General features: G+C 41.5%; 3 protein-coding genes across 3 annotated transcripts; all 3 read left to right on the top strand.

Moving 5' to 3' along the window:
* The first annotated feature begins 11,818 nt into the window (after window positions 1-11,818).
* On the top strand, window positions 11,819-13,322 carry cldn8.2 (claudin 8.2). Its single transcript, XM_053647788.1, has one exon. It carries the CDS (start codon window positions 12,043-12,045, stop codon window positions 12,934-12,936), a length of 894 nt encoding a protein of 297 aa, XP_053503763.1. The 5' UTR covers window positions 11,819-12,042; the 3' UTR covers window positions 12,937-13,322.
* A 2,276-nt stretch (window positions 13,323-15,598) lies between these two features.
* Window positions 15,599-19,056, top strand: LOC128621040 (claudin-8-like). The gene has a single exon (XM_053646511.1). The coding sequence runs from the start codon at window positions 16,180-16,182 to the stop codon at window positions 17,074-17,076; it is 897 nt and encodes a 298-aa protein (XP_053502486.1). The 5' UTR covers window positions 15,599-16,179; the 3' UTR covers window positions 17,077-19,056.
* On the top strand, window positions 19,056-21,679 carry LOC128621039 (claudin-8-like). Its single transcript, XM_053646509.1, has one exon. The coding sequence runs from the start codon at window positions 20,295-20,297 to the stop codon at window positions 21,333-21,335; it is 1,041 nt and encodes a 346-aa protein (XP_053502484.1). The 5' UTR covers window positions 19,056-20,294; the 3' UTR covers window positions 21,336-21,679.
* The last annotated feature ends 778 nt before the right edge of the window (window positions 21,680-22,457 follow it).

The following is a 22,457-nucleotide window of genomic DNA, read 5'->3' as shown; positions in this document are numbered from 1 at the left end:
TGATCTCAGTATGAATACACCTGTTTTTTGAAGTCAGAGTTTGCTAGAGAACATAAACAAGCAGCATTCTAATGACCAAGGAGCAATCAAAACTAGTCCAAGACAAAGTTCTGAAAATATATCAGTCAGGGTTTGTTTATAATAATATGTAGAATAGGTAGAAAAGAACAACAAGAAAAAAAAACATCCCATGGAGCACCATTAAAAATGGGATGGAAGAAACTGTTCACAGGACAACCTTACCCTGGATGCTCCACAAAGCGGGGGCTTTACGGAAGAATGACAAACTGGAGACTCTGCAAACGTGGAAAATGACTTCTATATTATAGGCCATTGTTTATAGATTCATGTCATATAATCCCAGTTAAGTTCAACAAAAGGCTGGAAAAGTAAGTGTTACTAAAAAGAAACAGCTGGAGTAACATTTTGCAACAAAGTAGGTTAATTGGGAACAGGGCAGTAAGATGATTGGCTATAAAGAGAGGATCTTAGAGAGGCAGAGTCTCTCAGAAGTAAAGATAGAATCTGGATGGAAGCAAATGTTCCTCTAAAACCTGTGTGTACCTTTCAGCTTTGACGGTGCCTTTCCAGATGTGCAAGCTGCCCATTCCATAGGCACTAATGCACCCCATACCATCAGAGATGGAGGCTTTTGAACTGAGCACTGATAAAAAGCCGGATGGTCTCTCTCCTCTTTAGTCCTCTTTAGTTTAGAGGACGCGGCGTCCATGGTTTCCAAAAAGAATTTCAAATTTCCATTTGTCTGACCACAGAACAGTTTTCCACTTTGCCTCAGTCCATTTTAAATGAGCTTTGGCCCAGAGAAGATGGCGATGTTTCTGGATCATGTTCACATACGGCTTCTTCTTTGTATGATAGAGCTTTAACCAGCATTTGTGGATGACACATTCTGAGTTCTGGTGGTGTTTCTGGATCATGTTCACACATGGCTTCTTCTTTGCATGCTAAAGCTTTAACCAGCATTTGTGGACGGCACGGTGAACCGTGTTCACAGACAATGAGTTCTAGAGGTGATTCTGAGCCCATACAGTGATTTCCATTACAGAATCATGTCTGTTTTTAATGCAGTGCCGCCTGAGGGCCTGAAGATCACGGGTATGCAATATTGATTTTCACCCTTGTCCCTCATGCACAGAGATTTCTCCAGAATCTCAGAATCTCAGAATCTTTTGATGATATTATGTACTGTAGATGATGAGATATTCATAGTCTTCGCAATTTATGTTGAAGAACATTATTCTGAAATTGTTCCACAAATTGTAGACGCATTTTTTTTTAGCAGATTGGTGAACCTCTGCCCATTTTTACTTCTGAGAGACTCTGCCTCTCTAAGATCCTCTCTTTATACCCAATCATCTTACTGACATGTTCCCAATTAACCTCCAGCTGTTTCTTTTTTCTAACACTTACTTTTCTAGCCTTTCGTTGCGCTGTCCCAACTTTTTTGAGACGTGTTGCGGCCATCGCAGGTATCCGGGATCCTGAAGAAGGATGAGCGCATTGGAGCGGTTGTGCTGCACGCGGGGACGAACGACACCAGGCTGCGGCAGACGGAGGTTCTGAAGAGGGACTTCTCCAGCCTGATCGAGACGGTACGAGGCAGATCACCCACCGCGAAGATCATCGTCTCTGGACCTCTTCCCACATACAGACGTGGAGCAGAAAAGTTCAGTAGACTTCTAGCATTAAATGATTGGTTAGTCTCTTGGTGTAATGAGCAGAATCTGGTGTTTGTCAATAACTGGAATCTGTTCTGGGAGCGTCCTAGGTTGTTTCGTCCTGATGGCCTGCACCCCAGCAGCCTTGGAGCGGAACTGCTATCAGACAACATTTCCAAGGCGCTACACTCCAAGTGACTGCCTAGCGTAAGTACATCTTCCAATAATAACAACATTCAGTATAATCAATGTTCAATTAAAAATCCGGCACCAGTAATACATACTATAGAGACTGTGTCTGTTCCCCGAGCTATACAAATATATAGAAAATCTCGGAAAGTCTATCTTCGTAACCTAATTAACATAAAATTAAATCATATTGAATGCACAGCCAGCACTTTTGATCTGAAGCTAGGACTATTAAACATTAGATCTCTTGCGTCTAAGGCTCTTATTGTTAACGACATCATTACTGATCAGGAATGTAATTTAATGTGTTTAACAGAAACTTGGATTAAACCAAACGAGTACATAGCATTAAATGAAGCCAGTCCTCCTGGATACAGTTATGTACATCAGCCTCGTTCAACTGGTAGAGGAGGAGGTGTTGGTCTCATCCATAGTAAAAATCTAGTCGTCACACAAAAACCTAAGCATAAATTTAATTCTTTTGAAATTCTTTATACCAGTATAAGTTATGTAGCCACAAAAAATAAGTCAATTCCTCTAATTATTAATTACAGACCCCCAGGGCCATATACTGAATTTCTTAGTGAATTTGCAGACTTTGTCTCAAACCTGGTTGTGTCTGTAGATAAAGCATTAATCATCGGAGACTTTAATATTCATTTTGATAACCTGGAAGACCCTCTAAGATTAGCGGTTGTGTCCATCTTAGATTCAGTAGGGATTAATCAGAACGTAATCGGGCCTACTCATAATGGTGGTCACACTCTTGACCTCATACTAACATACGGACTAAGTATAGAAAATATTATCATTCTTCCGCAGTCTGAAGTTGTCTCAGACCATTATCTTATCTCGTTCATAATACGAATTGATCATAATATTTCCACCTCGCCTCGCTACCGCGTAAAACGTACCTACACATCAGCTACTGCACCGAGCTTCATAAATAACCTCGCAGAAACATCAATTAGATTTGGATCACCGTCAGATCACATAGAACTCGATCAGGCGACTGAAAGCTTGGAGTCAACACTCCGCTACACGCTAGATAGAGTGGCTCCACTCAAAAGGAAAATAATTAGAGAAAAAAAATTAGCACCCTGGTATAACGATCAAACGCAAACCTTAAAACAGACAACTCGACAATTAGAACGTAAATGGCGTCAAACCAAACTGGTGATATTTCAAACAGCATGGAAGGAGAGCCTACTGAAATATAGGAAATCTCTTGGCGATGCTAGAAAAATCTATTTCTCCACTTTAATAGGAGACAACAAAAACAATTCTAGATTCCTTTTCAACACAGTAGCAAAATTAACTAGGAATAAAACCACTACAGAGAGAAACACTCAATCATTACATAGCAGTGAAGATTTCATGAAATTTTTCATCGATAAGGTTGAAAATATTAGACGTGAAATACAGGCCATTAAATTAAAACCGGACAGTACTGTAACAAACCCATTACATGACAATGTAGCAATATCAGATCAATGTTTAGAGTATTTTGCTTCGCTTAGAGAGACCGAACTAGCTACATTAATCTCTTCAGCCAATTCATCAACTTGCATACTGTTACTTTAAACAGATTTGTCCAGGAGTAATTGAACCACTTCTAAATATAATCAATTCTTCCCTAAGCACTGGCTATGTACCTAAATCACTTAAATTAGCAGTTATTAAACCCTTGATTAAAAAACCTGATCTTGACCCGTCTCAATTGTCCAGCTATAGACCAATATCAAATCTCCCCTTCATCTCTAAGATTTTAGAAAAGGTTGTAGCAAAGCAGTTATGCTCGTACTTAGATAGGAATAACATTCATGAAATGTATCAGTCAGGGTTTAGACCTCATCATAGCACAGAGACAGCATTAGTTAAAGTAGTAAATGACCTTCTACTGACCTACGATCAGGGTTGTGTCTCTCTGCTTGTGTTACTCGACCTTAGTGCAGCTTTTGATACTATAGATCACACTATTCTCCTTGATAGATTAGAAAATGTTGTTGGTATTAAGGGAACAGTCCTCTCCTGGCTCAGGTCTTATCTGACCGATCGTTATCAGTTCGTAGATGTAAATGGTGAATTCTCCATGCGTACTGAGGTTACTTTTGGAGTTCCACAGGGTTCTGTTTTAGGCCCACTGCTCTTTACTTTATATATGCTACCCCTAGGTCAAATTATTCGTAAACATGGAATTAGCTTCCACTGTTATGCTGATGATACACAGTTGTATGTTTCAGCGAAGCCAGAGGACAGACAGAAGCTTAGTAAAGCCGAGGATTGTGTAAAGGACATTAGACATTGGATGTTAACTAACTTCCTTCTACTTAATTCTGATAAAACAGAAATACTTTTATTAGGCCCACGTGTAGCTAGAAGTAATCTTTCTGATCACATGGTTACTCTGGATGGTCTTTCTGTTTCATCATGTGCAGCAGTTAAAGACCTTGGAGTGATTATTGACTCCAGCCTATCTTTTGATGCTCATGTAGATAATATTACTAGGATAGCCTTCTTTCATCTCAGAAATATTTCTAAAATAAGAAACATATTGTCACTACATGATGCGGAAATACTAGTTCATGCATTCGTCACCTCTAGATTAGATTACTGTAATGCCTTACTGTCTGGATGTTCCAGTAGGAATATAAATAAGCTCCAGTTAGTCCAGAATGCAGCTGCTAGAGTCCTAACTAGAACTAGAAGGTACGACCATATCACACCGATATTATCAATACTGCATTGGCTCCCAGTAAAATCTCGCATTAACTATAAAATACTTTTATTAACCTATAAAGCACTAAATGGTCTCGCGCCACAATATCTAAGCGACCTTTTGGTTTTATATAATCCGCCACGCCTACTTAGATCAAAAGATGCAGGCTATTTGACGGTACCTCGAATAGTGAAGGCTACAGCAGGGGGAAGAGCTTTCTCTTATAGAGCCCCACAGTTATGGAACAGTCTTCCTATTAGTGTTCGGGACTCAGACACAGTCTCAGTGTTTAAGTCTAGGCTTAAAACGTATTTGTTTACTCAAGCCTACCCTGACTAGATTCTGTTCTACTACTTCGCAGTCATAATTATCTTTTTTCTCCCTCTCTCCTTTCGCCGAGCCCCACATGAATTTATGGAGATACTAGAGATCCAGATCCTTTCTGCCTCTGGATGGAGCTCAAATCTTCTCTAATTCCAGACTGCTGGGACTACGGCTGCTCCTAAGGCCATACAGACTTCATATAAATCCATAATGAACTTTTTCCCACTATCTGTTGTTACCCAGATGAGGATGGGTTCCCTTCTGAGTCGGGTTCCTCTCAAGGTTTCTTCCTCTTAAAACATCTTAGGGAGTTTTTCCTTGCCACCGTCGCCACTCAGTGGCTTGCTCAGTTGGGATAAATTCGCACCTTTAATATCTGTATACCATGTTGATATTTCTGTAAAGCTGCTTTGAGACAATGTCTATTGTAAAAAGCGCTATACAAATAAAATTGAATTGAATTGAATCAAAATCAAAATTACCTTATTTTTTCCTTAAAATGCCACATGTACTCAGTTTAAACATGTGATATGTTTTCAATGTTCTACTGCAAATAACAGATGGGTTTATGAGATTTGTAAATCATTGCATTCTATTTTTATTTACATTCTAATCAGCAGCCCAACATTTTTGGACTTGGGGTTGTACAATGCATGGTATGTTTTGCCTACCAAAAACTTTGATAAGTATTTTGTTAAATGAGATTCTACCTGGAAATACAATGGTTTACACCTTTTTACAGGCTGGAATGTAAATAATCAATATGCTTTCAATAAACTGAATTAATGGCATTGCACCATAATATGTGGATAATAAAGTTCAAGTAACAAAAAAACCTCTCTAAAACACTTCCTTAAACTCTGTGACAAACACAGAAATCAGGATGTGCCCCAGACTGTTTTCCGGGAACTAATTTCCTCATTTTTCATTATTTATAGAAACTATGCTTTCTCAACTCGATCAGTACACGCGCGCACACACACACACACACACATGCGCGCACACACACGCACACACACACACACACTGTGGTGATTTTTATGAATTTATATATATTTTTCATGACGTGAACCGTACCTGTTCAAATGTTGCTCTGTGCTTGCATGAGAAAAGGCACCAATTCCAAAAGATTTGAATTCCCTTTTCTCTGGTAGGTGGGTAGGAACAACTATTATGGGATGTGGAAAGAAGACTATGATGATGAAGAATAACCGGTTTCATATGACAAACAAGAAGGAGGATATATTTTAGTGACGTCATATACTCTACTCTTTGTTCTCTGTATGTTAAATAATTCATATATGCCATAACATTAAAACCACTTGCCTAATACAGTACAGGTCCCCCTCTCCTTGTGCCTCCAAAACAGCTCTGACCCGTCGAGGCATGGACTCCACAAGAACTCTGAAGGTGTGCTGTGGTATCTGGCACCAAGAGGTTATCAGAAGATCCTTTATGTCCTGTAAGTTGTGAAGTGGGGCCTTCGTGGATCGGACTTGATTGTCTGGAATATCCCACAGACGCTTGATCGGATTGAGATTTGAGGAATTCGGAGGTCAAGTCAACACCTTGAACTCTTGGTCATGTTCCTCAAACCGTTCCTGAATACTTTTGTAGCTTGGAATGGTGCATTATCCTGCTGAAAGAGACCACTGACATTAGGGAACACCGTTGTCATGAAGGGGTGTACTTGGTCTGCAACAGTGGGTACCGACAGTAGGTGGTACGTGTCAAAGTAACATCCACATGAATACCAGGACACAAGGTTTCCCAGCAGAACATTAGAACATTGCCCAGAGCATCACACTGCCTCCACCGGCTCACCTTCTTCCCATAGTTTATCCTGGTGCCATCTCTTCAGTAGGTAAGCAACACACACACACCGCCGGCCTCCACATGATGTAAAAGAACCCGTGATTCGTCAGACCAGGCCACCTTCTTCCATTGCTCCATGGTCCAGTTCTGATGCTCACGTGCCCATTGTAAGAGCTTTTGGAAGTGTACAGGGGTCAGCATGGGCGCTCTGACCGGTCTACAGATACACAGCTCCATACGCAGCTAGCTGTGATGCTCTGTGTGTTCTGAGTCTAACAAAGTCAGCATGTTCTTTTTCAGCAGTTTGTGCTACAGTAGCTCTTCTGTGAGATTGGACGCTCTAGCCTCTCTCCCCACGTGTATCAACGAGTCCTGGGCGTCCACGACCCTGTCGCCGGTTCACTGTTTGTCCTTCCTTGGACCACTTTTGGTAGGTACTACCCACTGTATACTGGGAACATCCCAGAAGACCTGCTGTTTTGGAGATGCTCTGACCCAGTGGTCCAGCCATCACAATCTGGCCCTTATCAAAGTCACTCAGATCCTTACACTTGCCCATTTTTTCTGCTTCCAACACCTCAACTTCGAGACCTGACTGTTCACCTCTCAACAGTTGCCACTGTAACGAGATTATCAACGTTATTCACTTCACGTGTCAGTGGTTTTACTGTTACGGCACTGTAGCATTATAGCACTCTGAGGTAAACTTGGGTAAAACAGAAGTGGCTACCCAAGCTCGTGAATAATTACTTTGATTAAATAAATATGCTTAAGCACAATCAAGTGTTTGCCCTGCGATGGATTGGCACCCTGTCCAGGGTGTACCATGCCTTGTGCCCGATGCTCCCTGGGATAGGCTCCAGGTTCCCCGTGACCCTGAAAAGGAGTAAGTGGTAGAAGATGGATGGATGGATGGACAATCAAGTGTTGGTAGTAACTTCTTGAAGATGTGAATTTTCACCACATTTCTTGCTCAATGTGTGGCTCCAAAATCTCAGTGGAAGTGACTGTCTGATTTGGGATGGAGTGTCAAGGATGTGTACCGAGTTTAACCTTCAAAAATAAATACTGAGTATTTAACTGCAACCCTCTTAGTAGACGTCCTAAGTTGTAAAGAGTGAAGTGAAAGTGCACAAGAATCTCTATTCCTATTCCTTCTTTCTAAAAAACAATCCTTAGTTCCTTATTTCCTTTCTTACTTCCTTTTCTGCTTTGTTTTCTAAGAATACGTTTCAAGTTCAAAATCTTAGAAAAGGGTCTTGTAGTATTAAAAGACCTGGTGCTCCACTAAAAGAGATGGAAAAACATTGCAGTGATATTGACCACAGACAAGATAAATTATGGTACAAGCTAACTAAAGGGAAGTTCCCAGAAAAAGGCACACTGAGTGTTACTGGGTTAGAGGAGTGTAGAAGAGTTTTAGAAGAAGATTGGGGAGAAGAGGCTAAACATATGCAGGATATTAGTGAGAGAAGAAAAAAGAGACAACATGAAGAGAAAACTGCTGGAATGTACTCTGAGTCTGCCTTTGTCTTCACAGGTGCCTCATCATCTTTTTCCTCCTTACGCAGCTGGATCTGCATCTGCGCCCAGATCCAAACCTTCTGCGCCGTCTGAAACTCAAGTGAAGATTGAAGAACTAGTGCTCCGTCAGCGGGAAGACCCTCCAGTGATTTAACCAAAGGACAGAGACGTGAAAAGATGTCTCAGATCATCAACAGATCCGGTCCAAACAGGAAAAGCACCGTTGACGTCACAGTAAATGCCGCTGAGCCAATTCCTTAATCCTTACAAAAGGTGATGTGTTTTTGACTAATTAAGAATTATTAAAGTCAAACGTGGCCAGTAGAGTACTTCAAACCCTCAACCCCCCTCCCCCCAACACACATACACACATACACACACACACACACACACACACACACACACACACACACACACACACACACACGTTTTACAAAATCTTACGTGTCATTTTAGCTCTTGTTCTTATTCTTTTGAAATACAACGACTTCTAATTTTACTTCCTTGTTTAGTTCACTCTGTACAGATCCTTATCCCCTGATACTGCAAAGTGACTCACAGTTCTAACGACCTAAAGCTCTTTGTTTTATTTTGTTCCTCTGTCGTTAACATAACATGCAGGGGTGGAGTGATCCAGTAGGTGGTGGTGTGTGACGTTTGACATTTAAACCATTTCTATACAACAAAATGTGTGTGTGTGTGTGTGAGGGGGGGGGGGGGGAGTGAGAGAATGAGAGAGGGAGAGAGGGAGAAATGGAGAGAGATGGAGAGGGAGAAGGAGAGAGAGAGAGGGAGAGAGTAAGAGAGAGAGGGAGAGAGAGAGATGGAGAGGGAGAAGGAGAGAGAGAGAGAGGGAGAGAGAGAAAGGGGGAGAGAGAAACAGAGTGAGTGTGTGTGAGAGAGAGAGAAACAGAGTGAGTGTGAGAGAGAGAGAGATGGAGAGACAGAGAGAGAGTGAGAGAGAGAAAAAGACAGAGAGAGAAACAGGGAGAGAGGGAGAGACAGAAAGAGACAGAAAGAGAGCTACTTGATGTTCAGAGATATGCCACATGCCTCCTTGGGAAATTTCACTTGATGTGTGTGTGTATGTGTGTGTCTGTGTGTTTCTGTGTCTGTGTGTGTGTGTATCTGTGTGTCTGTGTGTGTGTGTGTCTGTGTGTGTGTGTGTGTGTGTGTGTGTCTTTAAAAGCATTAAGCAGGTTTATATTCTAATCATTCTAATACTTTGTTTCTATAGCAACAAACATGTGTAATCACTGTAAGTTTTCTGTTTGTGTTTATTGAACATGTATGGAAGGAGTCTCCAGTGCTAAAGCTGTAAAGTTTTCTGACATAAAAAATACATAAAAATAAAACTCTGTTTGGCATGCTGTTATAGGAAAATAATTTCTGGGGTGGTAGGACACACACACACATACACACACACACACACACACACACACACACACATACACACACACACACACTATAAGTAACATACTAAGACACACACACACACTAAAATGCACAATAACACACTAACATATACATAGCAATACACACTAACACACACAGACACACACACACATAGACCAGAACTGTAAAGAAAACACTTAACACACACTTTCAGATACACACAATTAGACATGGTAGAGCGCACACACACACACACACACACACACACACACACTGTATACAAATCTACTAATATCAAACACTAACACACATTAACACTATCTACATGATTGAAAACATTTTGTTTTATGAATGCAGGAAGTAGGGAACTGTTTTGCAGCAGATGAGGAAGATAGCTTTGTGTGTATACGTGTATGTGTGTGTGTGTTTACATATGAAACCCAGGCGCCCAGTTACGTTGCTGTACAGCTTGTAGTCAGACAGGTTGGACAGGTTTGTGAGTTTCTGTCCACACGCGCTGGCTGACATCTCTCACTTCATCTCCTAGGATCTGACAGCAACGCAACCCATACACTGATTTTATAATCCGCAATTTATCCCCAAAATCATCCCCATGGCACTGCACCCCAAATGTGTCCCGCACCAGCGCCTCCTGAAGTGTGTTCATCCTCTTCCACAACAGCGATTTTCCAACGCTTACCATTCGTGTATTTCATTAAAGAGCAACACATTACACAGTTTTTAAAAATCCATTTACACTTACACTTAATGGAAAACCTACAAATTTACTGTACACCTTTACCTCTGACTCCTGCAAAGTCCTGACACTGGAGACTCCTTCCACAAGCGTCAAACAAACGTCTCCTCACACCAAAACGTCACCAAAACAACGAGTACGCTTATTTCTTTGTTAAATAACAACGCATTTTTAATAAGTCTATTACCGCCATATTATTACACATACTCTGTAAGTTGTTACTATAGAAACAGCAACGTCTTATGCATTTGGAAGTCCTCATTTCTGACCTCCGACTAGGACAAACCAAACACAGCACCCCCTAAACTCAGGTCTCCTCAACTCTGAGTTCAGCAAGTGACCTCAAACCAATATGGCCCCAATTAAATCCTAATACTGATACAGATAGCGGCATTGTGTTCTATCTCTGTTAAGTATACATGCATAACTAGTATATTGAAATCAATCAGTAAACTAAACGCACTGATTATCTCCAGGCATGGAAAGCACATTTTTCCGTTTATTGTATTCATCAGCATGTTGATGTTGTTGTTCACTGGTTAATGCTGTTTATACCACAGCGTTGTTGAATTCTGCAGTCTGATTGGTCGGAAGGTGCCGATTCATTTTCTAGAACAGCAGTTCGGACAATATTTCCACCGCGGGTTTATATTAATCTGGGGCAGTGGTGGCTTGGCGGTTAAGGCTCTGGGTTACTGATCGGAAAGTCGGGGGTTGAAGCCCCAGCACTGCCGTGGTGCCACTGTTGGGCCCTTGAGCAAGGCCCTCTCTGCTCCAGGGGGCGCTGTATCATGGCTGACCCTGCACTCTGACCCCAACTTCCTGACATGCTGGGGTATACGAAGAAAAAAGAATTTCACTGTGCTGTAATGTATATGTGATCAATAACGACTCATTATATTAACGCCTGCGGAATATGGTGGAAACGCCACAGAATCGAAACCTATTAATAAGCAGATTGAAAAGAAACATGTTATTTAAGAACGGAGAAATGTTTATTTAACATTCATGGAAGGAGTCTCCAGTGTCAATGCTTCGTAACAGTCAGTAAGTTTTCTGAATTGTAATTGTCGGCAAATTGCTGTGCTATGAGAGGAAGAAAACACTTCAGGACATACCTTTATAGGCAAACAAACACTTCCTTCTTGGTTAAAGGGAGGGTAAAGGTGCCCAGCCTTTTTGCCTACCTGGTTATTATTATTGCAAAAGAAAGAAAACGAATCAAGCAGAAGGACAAAAAGGTTCACATTAAACTTTTTTTTATTTCCATACTTACATTTTGAGAGCACATACAGTGAGGAAACTGACAGAAATCTCAACACGATATGAAAATTAAATATGTGTATATATAGAAATTATTCCATATGTATACAGAGAATAAAGAATAAAAGGTATTTAATGTGATAAATCACAACATTATGAAAAAAAAAATATTGCATCTTCCTAAATTATCTCCTGAATTTCTGTTCGCACATACATCAAGAATTTGCCAGGTCGCTTCTCTTTGGTGCAGATAAACCTGTTTGAGCACATAGCATGGGTAGGATGTAAAGTCTCCTGTTTGACTTGTTTGGCTATCATTTGAGACGCAGACAGAGAAAAAGAAGGAGACTTCTCTTCTGTCCCAGGTATCAGCCACCATGTCGTACACGGCCGGGTCGTACGGGGCCAAGTCGTACGCTGGCAAATCCTACGCCGACAAATCCTATGCCGACAAGACGTACAGGGAGAGCCCTTACACGGGATACGATGAAGCAGCCAAATCGGCATATGAACAGCAGCTTCTGAAGGAAAAGAAGAAGCGTAAAGAGGCGATGCACTGCGAAGTCGTCGCTCTCGTGATCGGATTCATCGGTCTGATCGGTGTCTCGACTGTCTGCGGTCTCCCCATGTGGAAGGTCACGGCGTTCATCCAGGAGAACATCATCGTCATGGAGACACGCTGGGAGGGTCTGTGGATGAACTGCTACCGTCAGGCCAACATCCGCATGCAGTGCAAAGTGTACGACTCGCTGCTCTACCTGCCTGCCGAGCTCCAGGCTGCCCGAGGCCTCATGTGCACCGCCGTGGCTTTGACGGCGATCGCCTGTCTCGTCTCGACCATCGGGATGAGGTGCACTCGGCTTGTGGACTCACGGCCACGTGTCAAACACATCGTCCTGGTGTGTGGTGGATGTCTGTTCCTGGGAGGATGTATAGCCACCCTCATTCCTGTATCCTGGACAGCTAATGTCATCATCCGGGATTTTTACAACCCCCTGCTGCTTGACGCGCAGCGCAGGGAGCTCGGCGAGGCGCTCTACATCGGCTGGGTCAGCGGAGCGATATGTTTCATAGCCGGGGTTATACTTCTGTGCCGCCATGCACCAAGAGTAGAGGAGAAAGACGACGTTAACTCTGTGCTGTACCGAGCCCAGTACACTCCATACAATACTGCTTATCAACCTGGATATTCCTATCAGCCGGCCTACAATTACCAACCGGCGTATGGCTACCAACCCCCATCTGTTAGCTACGTACCATCCGCATACTAAAGAACTCTAAGTCAACAAGTAGGCCTGAAATTTCTTGTCCTGGACTCCTCAATGTATATAATGACCGTGGATCATAGATTTACGTTATAAATGATTGTTACACGGAGCCGCTTTTAAAAAAACAACAACTTTATTTTAAATCAAAATTGAAAGTTTTAATCGTAATTGTTGTTATATATAATTTTTTTTTTTAAGTGAAAAGATTTTTGGCAATGAACTTGACTTTGCTTTATGGACCTGACTGTAGCAGTGAGCACTCTGTGATTGTTTTAGTAAAGAATATTTACCATGTAAAATGGACCTTTTGTACAAATTTAAGGGAAGACAGGTCATGTGACATACTATGGCCACTGAAAACACACACACACACACACACACACATACACGCACACACTACAAAAAAACAATCTCTTGTAAGCTCTTGTCAGAATGCTGTAATGATTTTTAATCTTTGAATAAGTATGTTTTGTTTTATGTTTATACTATTTGCTGAAAATAAAATTTGACAAAGTTACGTAAAGAAAAATGTATGTAGACTATGCAGGGTTTTTTTTATTTGTTGTTTGTTAGGTTTTTTTTTTGTTTTTTTTTTTCCATCACAGACACTAAATCCAGAGTCGAAATTAATCAACTTTCTTTGTGGCTCATACACAATGTCCTCATATGTTTAAGTTGACTTTAGACTGATACAATGCTGTAAAAAAAAAAAAAAAACCCAAAATAATTCCAGCAAATGCTCACCATTTCTGGCTCAACCTGTTTGTGTGGTTTGGCTGAAAAGGAATGTGATAGTTTGTGGCCATCTCAGACATCTAGACACGCCTGCAACTCAAATTTACCTAAGGAAATCTAACCAGATGGAGTCTGAAATCCATAAACAATATACACAATGTCCACTGGGAGAAACTCAGACCAAAGTGCATCACTTTATTCCCTTTATTAGTGGCTGAGATTCAAACTCAGGAAGTTGTGATGAGGCTTAGGGTTAGGGCTAACTCTAACCCTAACCCTAACCCTAGGTTGGGGGTTAAACAAGAGAAACTAAAACTACAGCAAAATAACTACACATCCAATTAGCTAGCTAGCCAGTCTATTAGGAATGTAACTAAATACGAATACTTTATTCGAATGAATAATTGAAAAAAAACTTGCCAGACTGGTACACAAGGCGTCTGGTTGACACTAGATGTGGCATCTGGACTTGCATCCCAGGTTTTTTACTGTAATATGGTCGCGAGCGAGTCAGGTTTCAAGATTTTTGATTGAACTGTTCCATGGATTGAAAAATAAAATTCTTTTTTTCCCTCTAAATAAAACAATACAAACACATACATGTGACAAATTAAAGGAAACAACATCAAGTGTCTTAGTAAGTGGGTGAGTCCACGATCGGGGTGCCATAAGTTATGAAACATGTCCATTTTATTTCCACAATGTTTACTCAAGCATGTTACCTGAACGTATTCACCACGGTGAAATATTTGGAATATTCCACAAGGCATGAGTCAAATGTTTACCAATAAACTACCTCCTCTGAATTTTCTGAGGATCACAGCAAGAAGAAAAATAAATTCTCTCGTTCTGTTGGATTTCAATATATTGACTAACAAGATCATTTGAAAAAGCAATAACCCTAACTCTGTCACCAAAATTATATACTAAAAGTACAGAGATAGTCTTGTTTTTAATTGTATACTTAGTCACTTCTGGAAAATTGAAGCTTTTTTTTCAATGAGTCATCCTATACTAGGTTTGTTTTAATCAAGTTCAATTCTCTCTAGAACGTACAATATAGTTCTCGCTTAGGGCTGTAGTCATCGAGACCATCATTATCAAGTTCAAAACCAGGACTAGACAAGATCGGGTCAAGAATGAGTTTTGTGTTGGTCGAGGCCAATCGTAAGTGAGCCCGAGTCAAGATCGAGATTGAAAACCATCAAAAGGAACGGACTCGAGTCCTACAGCCATAGTCCCACCCCCAGGGGCAGGTCGTGTTCTCTAGTAGCAACTCTTCAGCAGTAAACATTGTTCGTTGGTGCATTTTTGACTGTTTCTCTTCTCCCACACCATTGCCTTTTCAAACCATCCCTTGGTCAACAAATAAAATGTTTGAAGTTTATACATATGCAAGAGGGTGGAGTTTGTGCGAGTTGGCACAAACTCCTAAAACTAGGTTTTGTGATGCGGAGAGTGGCACATCTTGAAAGCTATTGGCTGTCGTGTAAATCAGTCAAGCAAGTCAACAGTCAACTCTGACGTCTTGTTAAAGGAAATACATCAACAAACGGAATCGCATCACGTCTCTCAAGCCCTTCCCTGGGGACTTTCAGTGAAGTCAGGTTTAACAAGTAACCAGAATTTCAGTGTTTACAGATGCAGTCAGCTACAAGTCACCTGACAATGGTTGTCTTGGTTGTCACCTGCCAATATTTGTCCAGGATACAGTATAATGCTGTTATATAACAGTTGGAATGACAATATACTAACTGATTAAATAACAGTTGTTAAGAGGCAAACAACACTGTGAGTTAGGGGCAGGTAATAGTGTTTGACAGAAACATAAGGAATTAGAAAAATTTAGGCCAATGGCGTAAGAATGGGATGTTCGGGTAGATTTCAACGTCATAAGAGGATTTCTCCCATGCCTAAAAACACCTTGTTTTAGTATGTAATAATGTTTAATTTTAATAACAATAAATATCTGTAGATCTCTAGAATCAAACCTGTATGAGACATGAGCTGTAGATAAAATCAACCTCCCTTCTGGTTAATTTGTATAAAATATTATCGAGGCATGTAACCTGTGTGTTAATATTTGACGACAGTTTCGGAGTACAAGGCGTAACAGAAACAAGGACCTCTGTGTGACTCTCTGAGTCTGTATGTGTTTGTTTTCTGGATCCCCAGGCACCAGTGGTGGTGTTGGCGAGCTGCTTCCTGCCCCTCCTTCTCCGGCAGGTGCAAATAAGCTCAGCAAAGAAGGATACGATTTCACAGCAACAACCTGGAGATCCCGCCCATTCTTTACTTCATTAGGGAGGTGAGGGGGCAGAGAACAAATGCACACAACTCATCCACTGGGACTGCTTCTCCACTTGAAAACCGATACCAGCGAGAGAGAGCGAGAGAGAGACGTTTTTTATTTCTTTTCCAGTTCCATGAATGATCTACCGTTTGCACCATTCAGATTGAAAAAGTTGTGCCAAGTAGTCATCCACTGGAGCACGAGCAGAGTGAGCTGAGATGGCAGGCCAGCCGATGGAACTAGCAGCACTAATCCTGTCTCTTTTGGGCCTAATAGGTGTCTCGGCCAGCACAGGGATGCCTATGTGGCGCGTGACGGCATTTATTGGCGAGAACATCATTGTGATGGAGACGCGCTACGAGGGCCTGTGGATGAACTGTTATCGACAGGCCAACATTCGCATGCAGTGTAAGGTTTACGATTCGCTGCTGGCACTCACGCCTGATCTCCAGGCGGCCCGAGGCCTCATGTGCTGCTCGGTGGCACTGGCTGCCATTGGCCTGTTCATCGCCATCACAGGGATGAAATGTACTGCATGCATACAAGGAAATGAGCGAGCCAAACGTATGGTTCTCATTGTGGCTGGCTCCCTCATTATCCTTGCCTGCATCTGCTCCCTTATTCCCGTATCCTGGACCGGCAATGTGATTATACGTGATTTCTACAACCCCCTCCTGATCGACGCCCAGCGAAGGGAGCTTGGCGAGGCGCTCTACATCGGATGGGTTTCCTCGGCGTTGCTTTTTGCTGGCGGATGCATTTTTGCGTGTTGCGGCGGGTCTGGAAAAGAGAAACGAGCCGACCAGACCCCTCGCTACGATTACAAAAGGGATATGTCGTACGTGGCGTACCAACCTCAACCACAACAAATGGCGTATCAGCCCAGACCTGCAGCCGCCTACAGTTTCGCGTCTAGAGAGCCGTCCTTTATCCAGACGTCCACTCAACCATCTATTGTTCAGACATCCAGGCAGCAGAGCTTCATCCAGCCATCCAGGCAGCAGAGCTTCATCCAGCCGTCCAGGCAGCAGAGCTTCATCCAGCCGTCCAGACAGCAGAGCTTCATCCAGCCGTCCAGACAGCTGTCGGTTCGTAGTGGTGTTGCCTATCTGTGAATATGACTGGATAAGCACGAACCAGTGGTTAAATGAGGACAGAACAGAGATATGGTAACCCGATCCAGCCAATGTGTGTGTATAAATGTATGTATATCCTTGTTTACTGCAGCTTACTTGGACTAACCTCACTTGACAATACTGTTCTGATGTTTCATGTGAAATCATCTTATTGTACGTAGCTCATATTTGAAAAATCATCACAAATCAATGTCGAGATATTCTCATAAAAACCTGTTTGAATTATAGATTCTATGTTTTTGATGCATGTGACTACATCATGCACCCCCCCCCCCGGCCCCCGAATTAACGTTGTTAGCACTTTTTTTTTGTATTTACGAGGGATGTGTTTAGAAGGTGACTGAGGCAAGTTGCTCGCATGCAATTATGTTTACCAAATCATTTGTCGCTTTGTGTACTCCAGCGTCTCGGTGATCCGTGTGCCCGGAGGCTCCTTTGTGAAATTTAAGCCAATGAGCATACATTGTCTCAAATTCTTTAACCAGACACACCCTCTACATCCACAGCAACCGTACAACTGAAGCAGAAAAAGGAGAACAAGGATATAATAAACCTTCACTGGTATTGTACTGTACAAAGACATTTTTTTTAATGGCAAGAGTACAGGCTTGACAATTCCAATTAAATAATATAAGAAGAACTATCACATACAAATCTCTTTTTTTTACAGAGATGTTTATAACAAAGGTTTATATATAACCATTTATTCATGAATATCTCTGATGGCCAAAACTGTCTTTGGTACATGTAATTATGTACTTATTACTTATGTATTTCCACCTTATGTCTTCTGATGATATATTCACCAACTATTCAAGGAAACGGACCATTTTAGGACGATCGCCAGCTCAAGCCATCATACTTAACCTTCGTATTGTTTTTCCTAAATCATTCAAAAAAAATGTTATCAGATGAAAACTGTGTATAAATATATTGTAGACCAGTGATATGTGTAAATATCTCTTCATAAATACATAGATCTTATAGGACCCATGTAAGTATTTGGTGCAGTAAAGTTTTAAAGTCATTAGATTATGGATTTCGTAACCTTGCTTGATTTTGTGGCTCAAGGGCGGGTGGGGGTGGGGGTGATGGTGTTAATGCTAAGGTTGTTTGCTTACTACTGAGTTACTGATTCAATCAAAGGAATATAAAATTGAGAGAAATGGTTAATTTATTATATTTATTAATCCCTGTAAGGAAGTAAAGGCAGACAAAGCAGACAAAGACTGTAAACATTCGAAATTCAAGGGAAATTCAAGATTTGCATGAGTTTGCATATTTCTGAGGCGATGGCAAATGAGGAAGAGGTGGACCTGTCCAATGGCTCAGAGATTTATGCTCAAAGAGCTGCAGTTTATTAGGTGCATCTACCATATGGGTCACTTTGTAGGTTTTTTTTTTTGTTTTAAACAATATCAATCTCCAGAACATTATCAATATACAAAAACAAGTAATGTAATGTCAGTTCATATTTGTTTAAGGAGCACTTGTAATATAAATATCCTGATATAGTCCCATCCATCCATCATCTGGATGGGTCGTGGGGAGCATGGGGCGCAGGGCTGGGGACACCCTGGGGACACCCATTCATACACTATGGACATGCCAATCAGCCTACAATGCATGTCCTTGGACTGGGGGAGGAAACCGGAGTACCCGGAGAAAACCCCTGAAGCACCTGCAAGCTCCGTGCACACAGGACCGTGGTAGGAATCGAACCCTCAACCCTGGAGGTGTGAGGTGAATGTGCTAACCACTAAATAATATAGTCCCATAGAACATAAATACTGATATAATCAGTATAAGTATCCAACTGTAATTCAAATTAATTTGTAACTGTAACATATTGATATTGCCATGGTTACGTTTGATGTAGACTAAGGTGATATTGCAAAGCTTTGTACTGCACTAAAATGATGTCACCAGGGTTACCTTAGGCTTACATTAAACTGGTGTTGCCATGGTTACGTTTGAATTATACTAAAATTATATTGCCATGGTTACATTTGAATTATATAAAAATTATATTGCCATGGTTACGTTTGAATTATACTAAAATTATATTGCCATGGTTACATCTGACTTACATTAAAAATTAGATTGCCATGGTTACGTTTGACTTACAGTAAAAAGATATCGTCATGGTTACATGTGACTTACATTAAAATGATATTGCCATAGTTACATGTGACTTACATTAAAATGATATCGCCATGGTTACGTTTGACTTACTGTAAAAAGATATCGCCATGGTTACGTTTGTCTTACTGTAAAAAGATATCGCCATGGTTACGTTTGACTTACACTAAATGATATGTTTGAAAAGAGTTTAATTCTAAAAGAGTGGAATTATTTCTTCCTCTGAGGTCTCATACAGTTAAAGAATGTAGTGCACCCACTTGTCATACACATGCATCTTCCCACTAGAGGTGAAAATGAGTACATCTGGTACACAGTGTTTTATCCTGTATAAGTACAGTATAAAACAATAGAAAACAACTTTAAGTAAATTCATTTGAAATAAGTCCCAGAGCCAGGGTGCGTTCAAGATCGCATGTGTGTATCTGTAAACGTGACATTTATTATGTCCATAACCCACATGAGTAAGAACACAACAAACATGCAGTCAGCGTTAACCCTCATCATCCTAAACCAATCACGAGGAGGCAAATGTTTCCCAAAACAGAGAAAGAGTCAACTCTGCATTCATCAGTCTGGCTCTTTCACTCTAACGCCCCAGTGGACTGGGTATGAGGATCACTGTTTAATGTTGCAAGAACACATAAGAGAACAAAACTAAAAGCCCACCAACTTATTTTTTGTTCGGTACCAACGGGAAGGTGCCTCTAAATCATTTCTGGAGGTGACGACTTCTGGTTTCTCCTCAGGAGGGACATGTGTTACTCTTGAAGGAGTTTCAAAAGCAAGAACTGGAACTTACTGGATTTTTAACTACTCAGGTAATGGATTATTCGACTGTTTGGACACTCTAAAACTTTCCCAAGCTTAGGGAGTGACCCTCTACCTTTAGCCCACATATATTATATGTGTATGAGCAGTGGTGGTCAGCACCTGGAGTTGACAGCCTGCTAGTCAAGAACTTCCTAGTTACGGGACCTTTAGTGACTACTGGATGCTGTGTTTCTGGACACTGTGCTCCTTTGAAAGTTCTCAGCTGAACGTGTGTAAAAACAATGGTTGAGGGTGTGTGTGAGCTCATCGGTGTTTGCCTGGGCGTCGTTGGTCTGATCGGTGTTTCAGCTGTAACGGGTCTCCCCATGTGGAGGGTGACGGCATTCATCCAGGAGAACATCATCGTCATGGAGACGCGCTGGGAGGGTTTATGGATGAACTGCTACCGCCAGGCCAACATACGCATGCAGTGCAAGGTGTACGACTCGTTGCTCTATCTGCCTCCTGAGCTCCAGGCTGCCCGAGGTCTGATGTGCTGCTCAGTGGCACTGAGCTTTGTGGGATTGGTGGTATCCATGCCAGGCTTACGTAGCGGTTCCTGTTTTTCTGATCAACCACGACTTAAATCTCTCATTATCGCAATCGCTGGCGCAATGGAGATCATGGCTGCCATTTGTGTCCTTGTTCCTGTGTCCTGGACGGCCCATTCCATCATTCAGGACTTTTATAACCCGCTATTACTTGATGCCCAACGCAGGGAACTTGGTGAAGCTCTTTACATTGGCTGGGTCGCTGCATTCATCCTCTTTTCCTCTGGTGTCGTCTTCCTTGTATGCCGGAATTATCAATCAAATCAACCCTACCCAGTTTACGCCCCCAATAGATTGATGATGCCACATTTCCAACCCCTCATACCAACCCCAAGCTCGATGAGCTCCCACCAACCTCTGTTTCTGAACCACAGCTTTTCTTCTCAGCAGCCTTCTCATTTGGCATACAATTTCCCTGCAGCACCCTCTGGTGGCCAAGCTCCACTCTACAACGTTCCTGTAGTTTATCCTGCTAATATGATACCTGTTCAGCACCACCCATCTCTGCACAGCTCGCACGACTCAGGGATGATCTCCATACCAATAAAACCCTTCCATTCACGCACACACTCTGCCCACCAGAGTGTCCATTCCACACCTCCTGCTGATGGGAACTTCGGGACCGGCGAACAGCCCACTGTACCTCTTCCACCTGTGGTCAGAAACATATGGAAAAGAACCGGATCACACCAGCTCTCCAGTACACACTCAAGTTCAGGAATATATATATGAACATCTTTAAAGCAGTGTAAATATACATATCCTCCAGAAATATTTATGTAATACTTACCAGTAAGAACTTCATTAGCTATCAAACACTAGATGAATCTGTAATCTGTTGGGGGTATTCAGAGTTGCATCAATATTTATGCGGGGTAAAGTTTCTCGTATTCAGAGTCGGGTTACACAGCTGCTCAAGTCAATTTTCTGGGCTCTTTCTGGGAAATGATCCGCATCCCAGAGGTTACCAGTGTCCGAGATCGGGTTTTCGATAGCGTCTAGACCGCTGCCTTTAAACACAAGACCTAAAGGAAGTACAGATTCCTCCCGCCGCCTTAAAAAAAATTCAGGGATAGAAAATATGGACTGAAAAAGGAAATAGTACAACTATTAACTATGCTTCTTAGTGTCTTATTCGTGTTATTGTCTCTAATTCCAGTCGAAAAAGAACACCATGTTTTCGATCTACAATATGTTCGTTATTTTTTTCTTTACTTCATTCTTCAAATAATCCTTTTTGCTGGTCTTAATTTTTTTTGTAGGACAATTGAAGGACATTGTGTAGATGAACGCAGGACAATTGGACAATGTCTCATACCGGGCTGGGGGTGTGTGGGGGAATTTTACTGTAATATGTCGTTAAAATGATTCTTCTTTTCTTTCAAAGAATTCGAATGCTGTGTGTATGTTATATAAGAGCTAAATTACCGAGATGCTTTCATTGACAGGAACGTTTTCAGGACAGAGGAGTTGGTTGCGTCATACGTGCAACAGGAAGTCCTCTCTTCTCTTTTGTTTCGGCTTTATTTTCAGTCACACTGTGATATCGGCTGATGAGATCACCTTGAAAGTACAACGCTTAAGGAAATCATTTGAACGTCCTTAATGACTCATGTCATTTACTGGACATGGGTGCTACTTAAACATACAGTATTTTGTGTATTTGCAATTAAAAACACTATAAAAAAAAAAAAGAGATGAGTTGTTGATGAGTCGTTGTTAACGCATTGTTTGAAGGGTAAATACATGTTCCTGGATTCATTGTTGAACAAACACGTTCATTTTTACATCGCTCATACAAGGAAGGACCTGAATAGTGAAAATGTTAATTATAGTTTATTAAGTGAGGCCCTA

The sequence above is a fragment of the Ictalurus furcatus genome, chromosome 17 (genome assembly GCF_023375685.1).
Source record: "Ictalurus furcatus strain D&B chromosome 17, Billie_1.0, whole genome shotgun sequence".
In the NCBI taxonomy this organism is placed as follows: domain Eukaryota; kingdom Metazoa; phylum Chordata; class Actinopteri; order Siluriformes; family Ictaluridae; genus Ictalurus; species Ictalurus furcatus.
The sequence above is the reverse complement of the archived record's forward strand: the minus strand, read 5'-3'. Positions and strand labels throughout refer to the sequence as shown.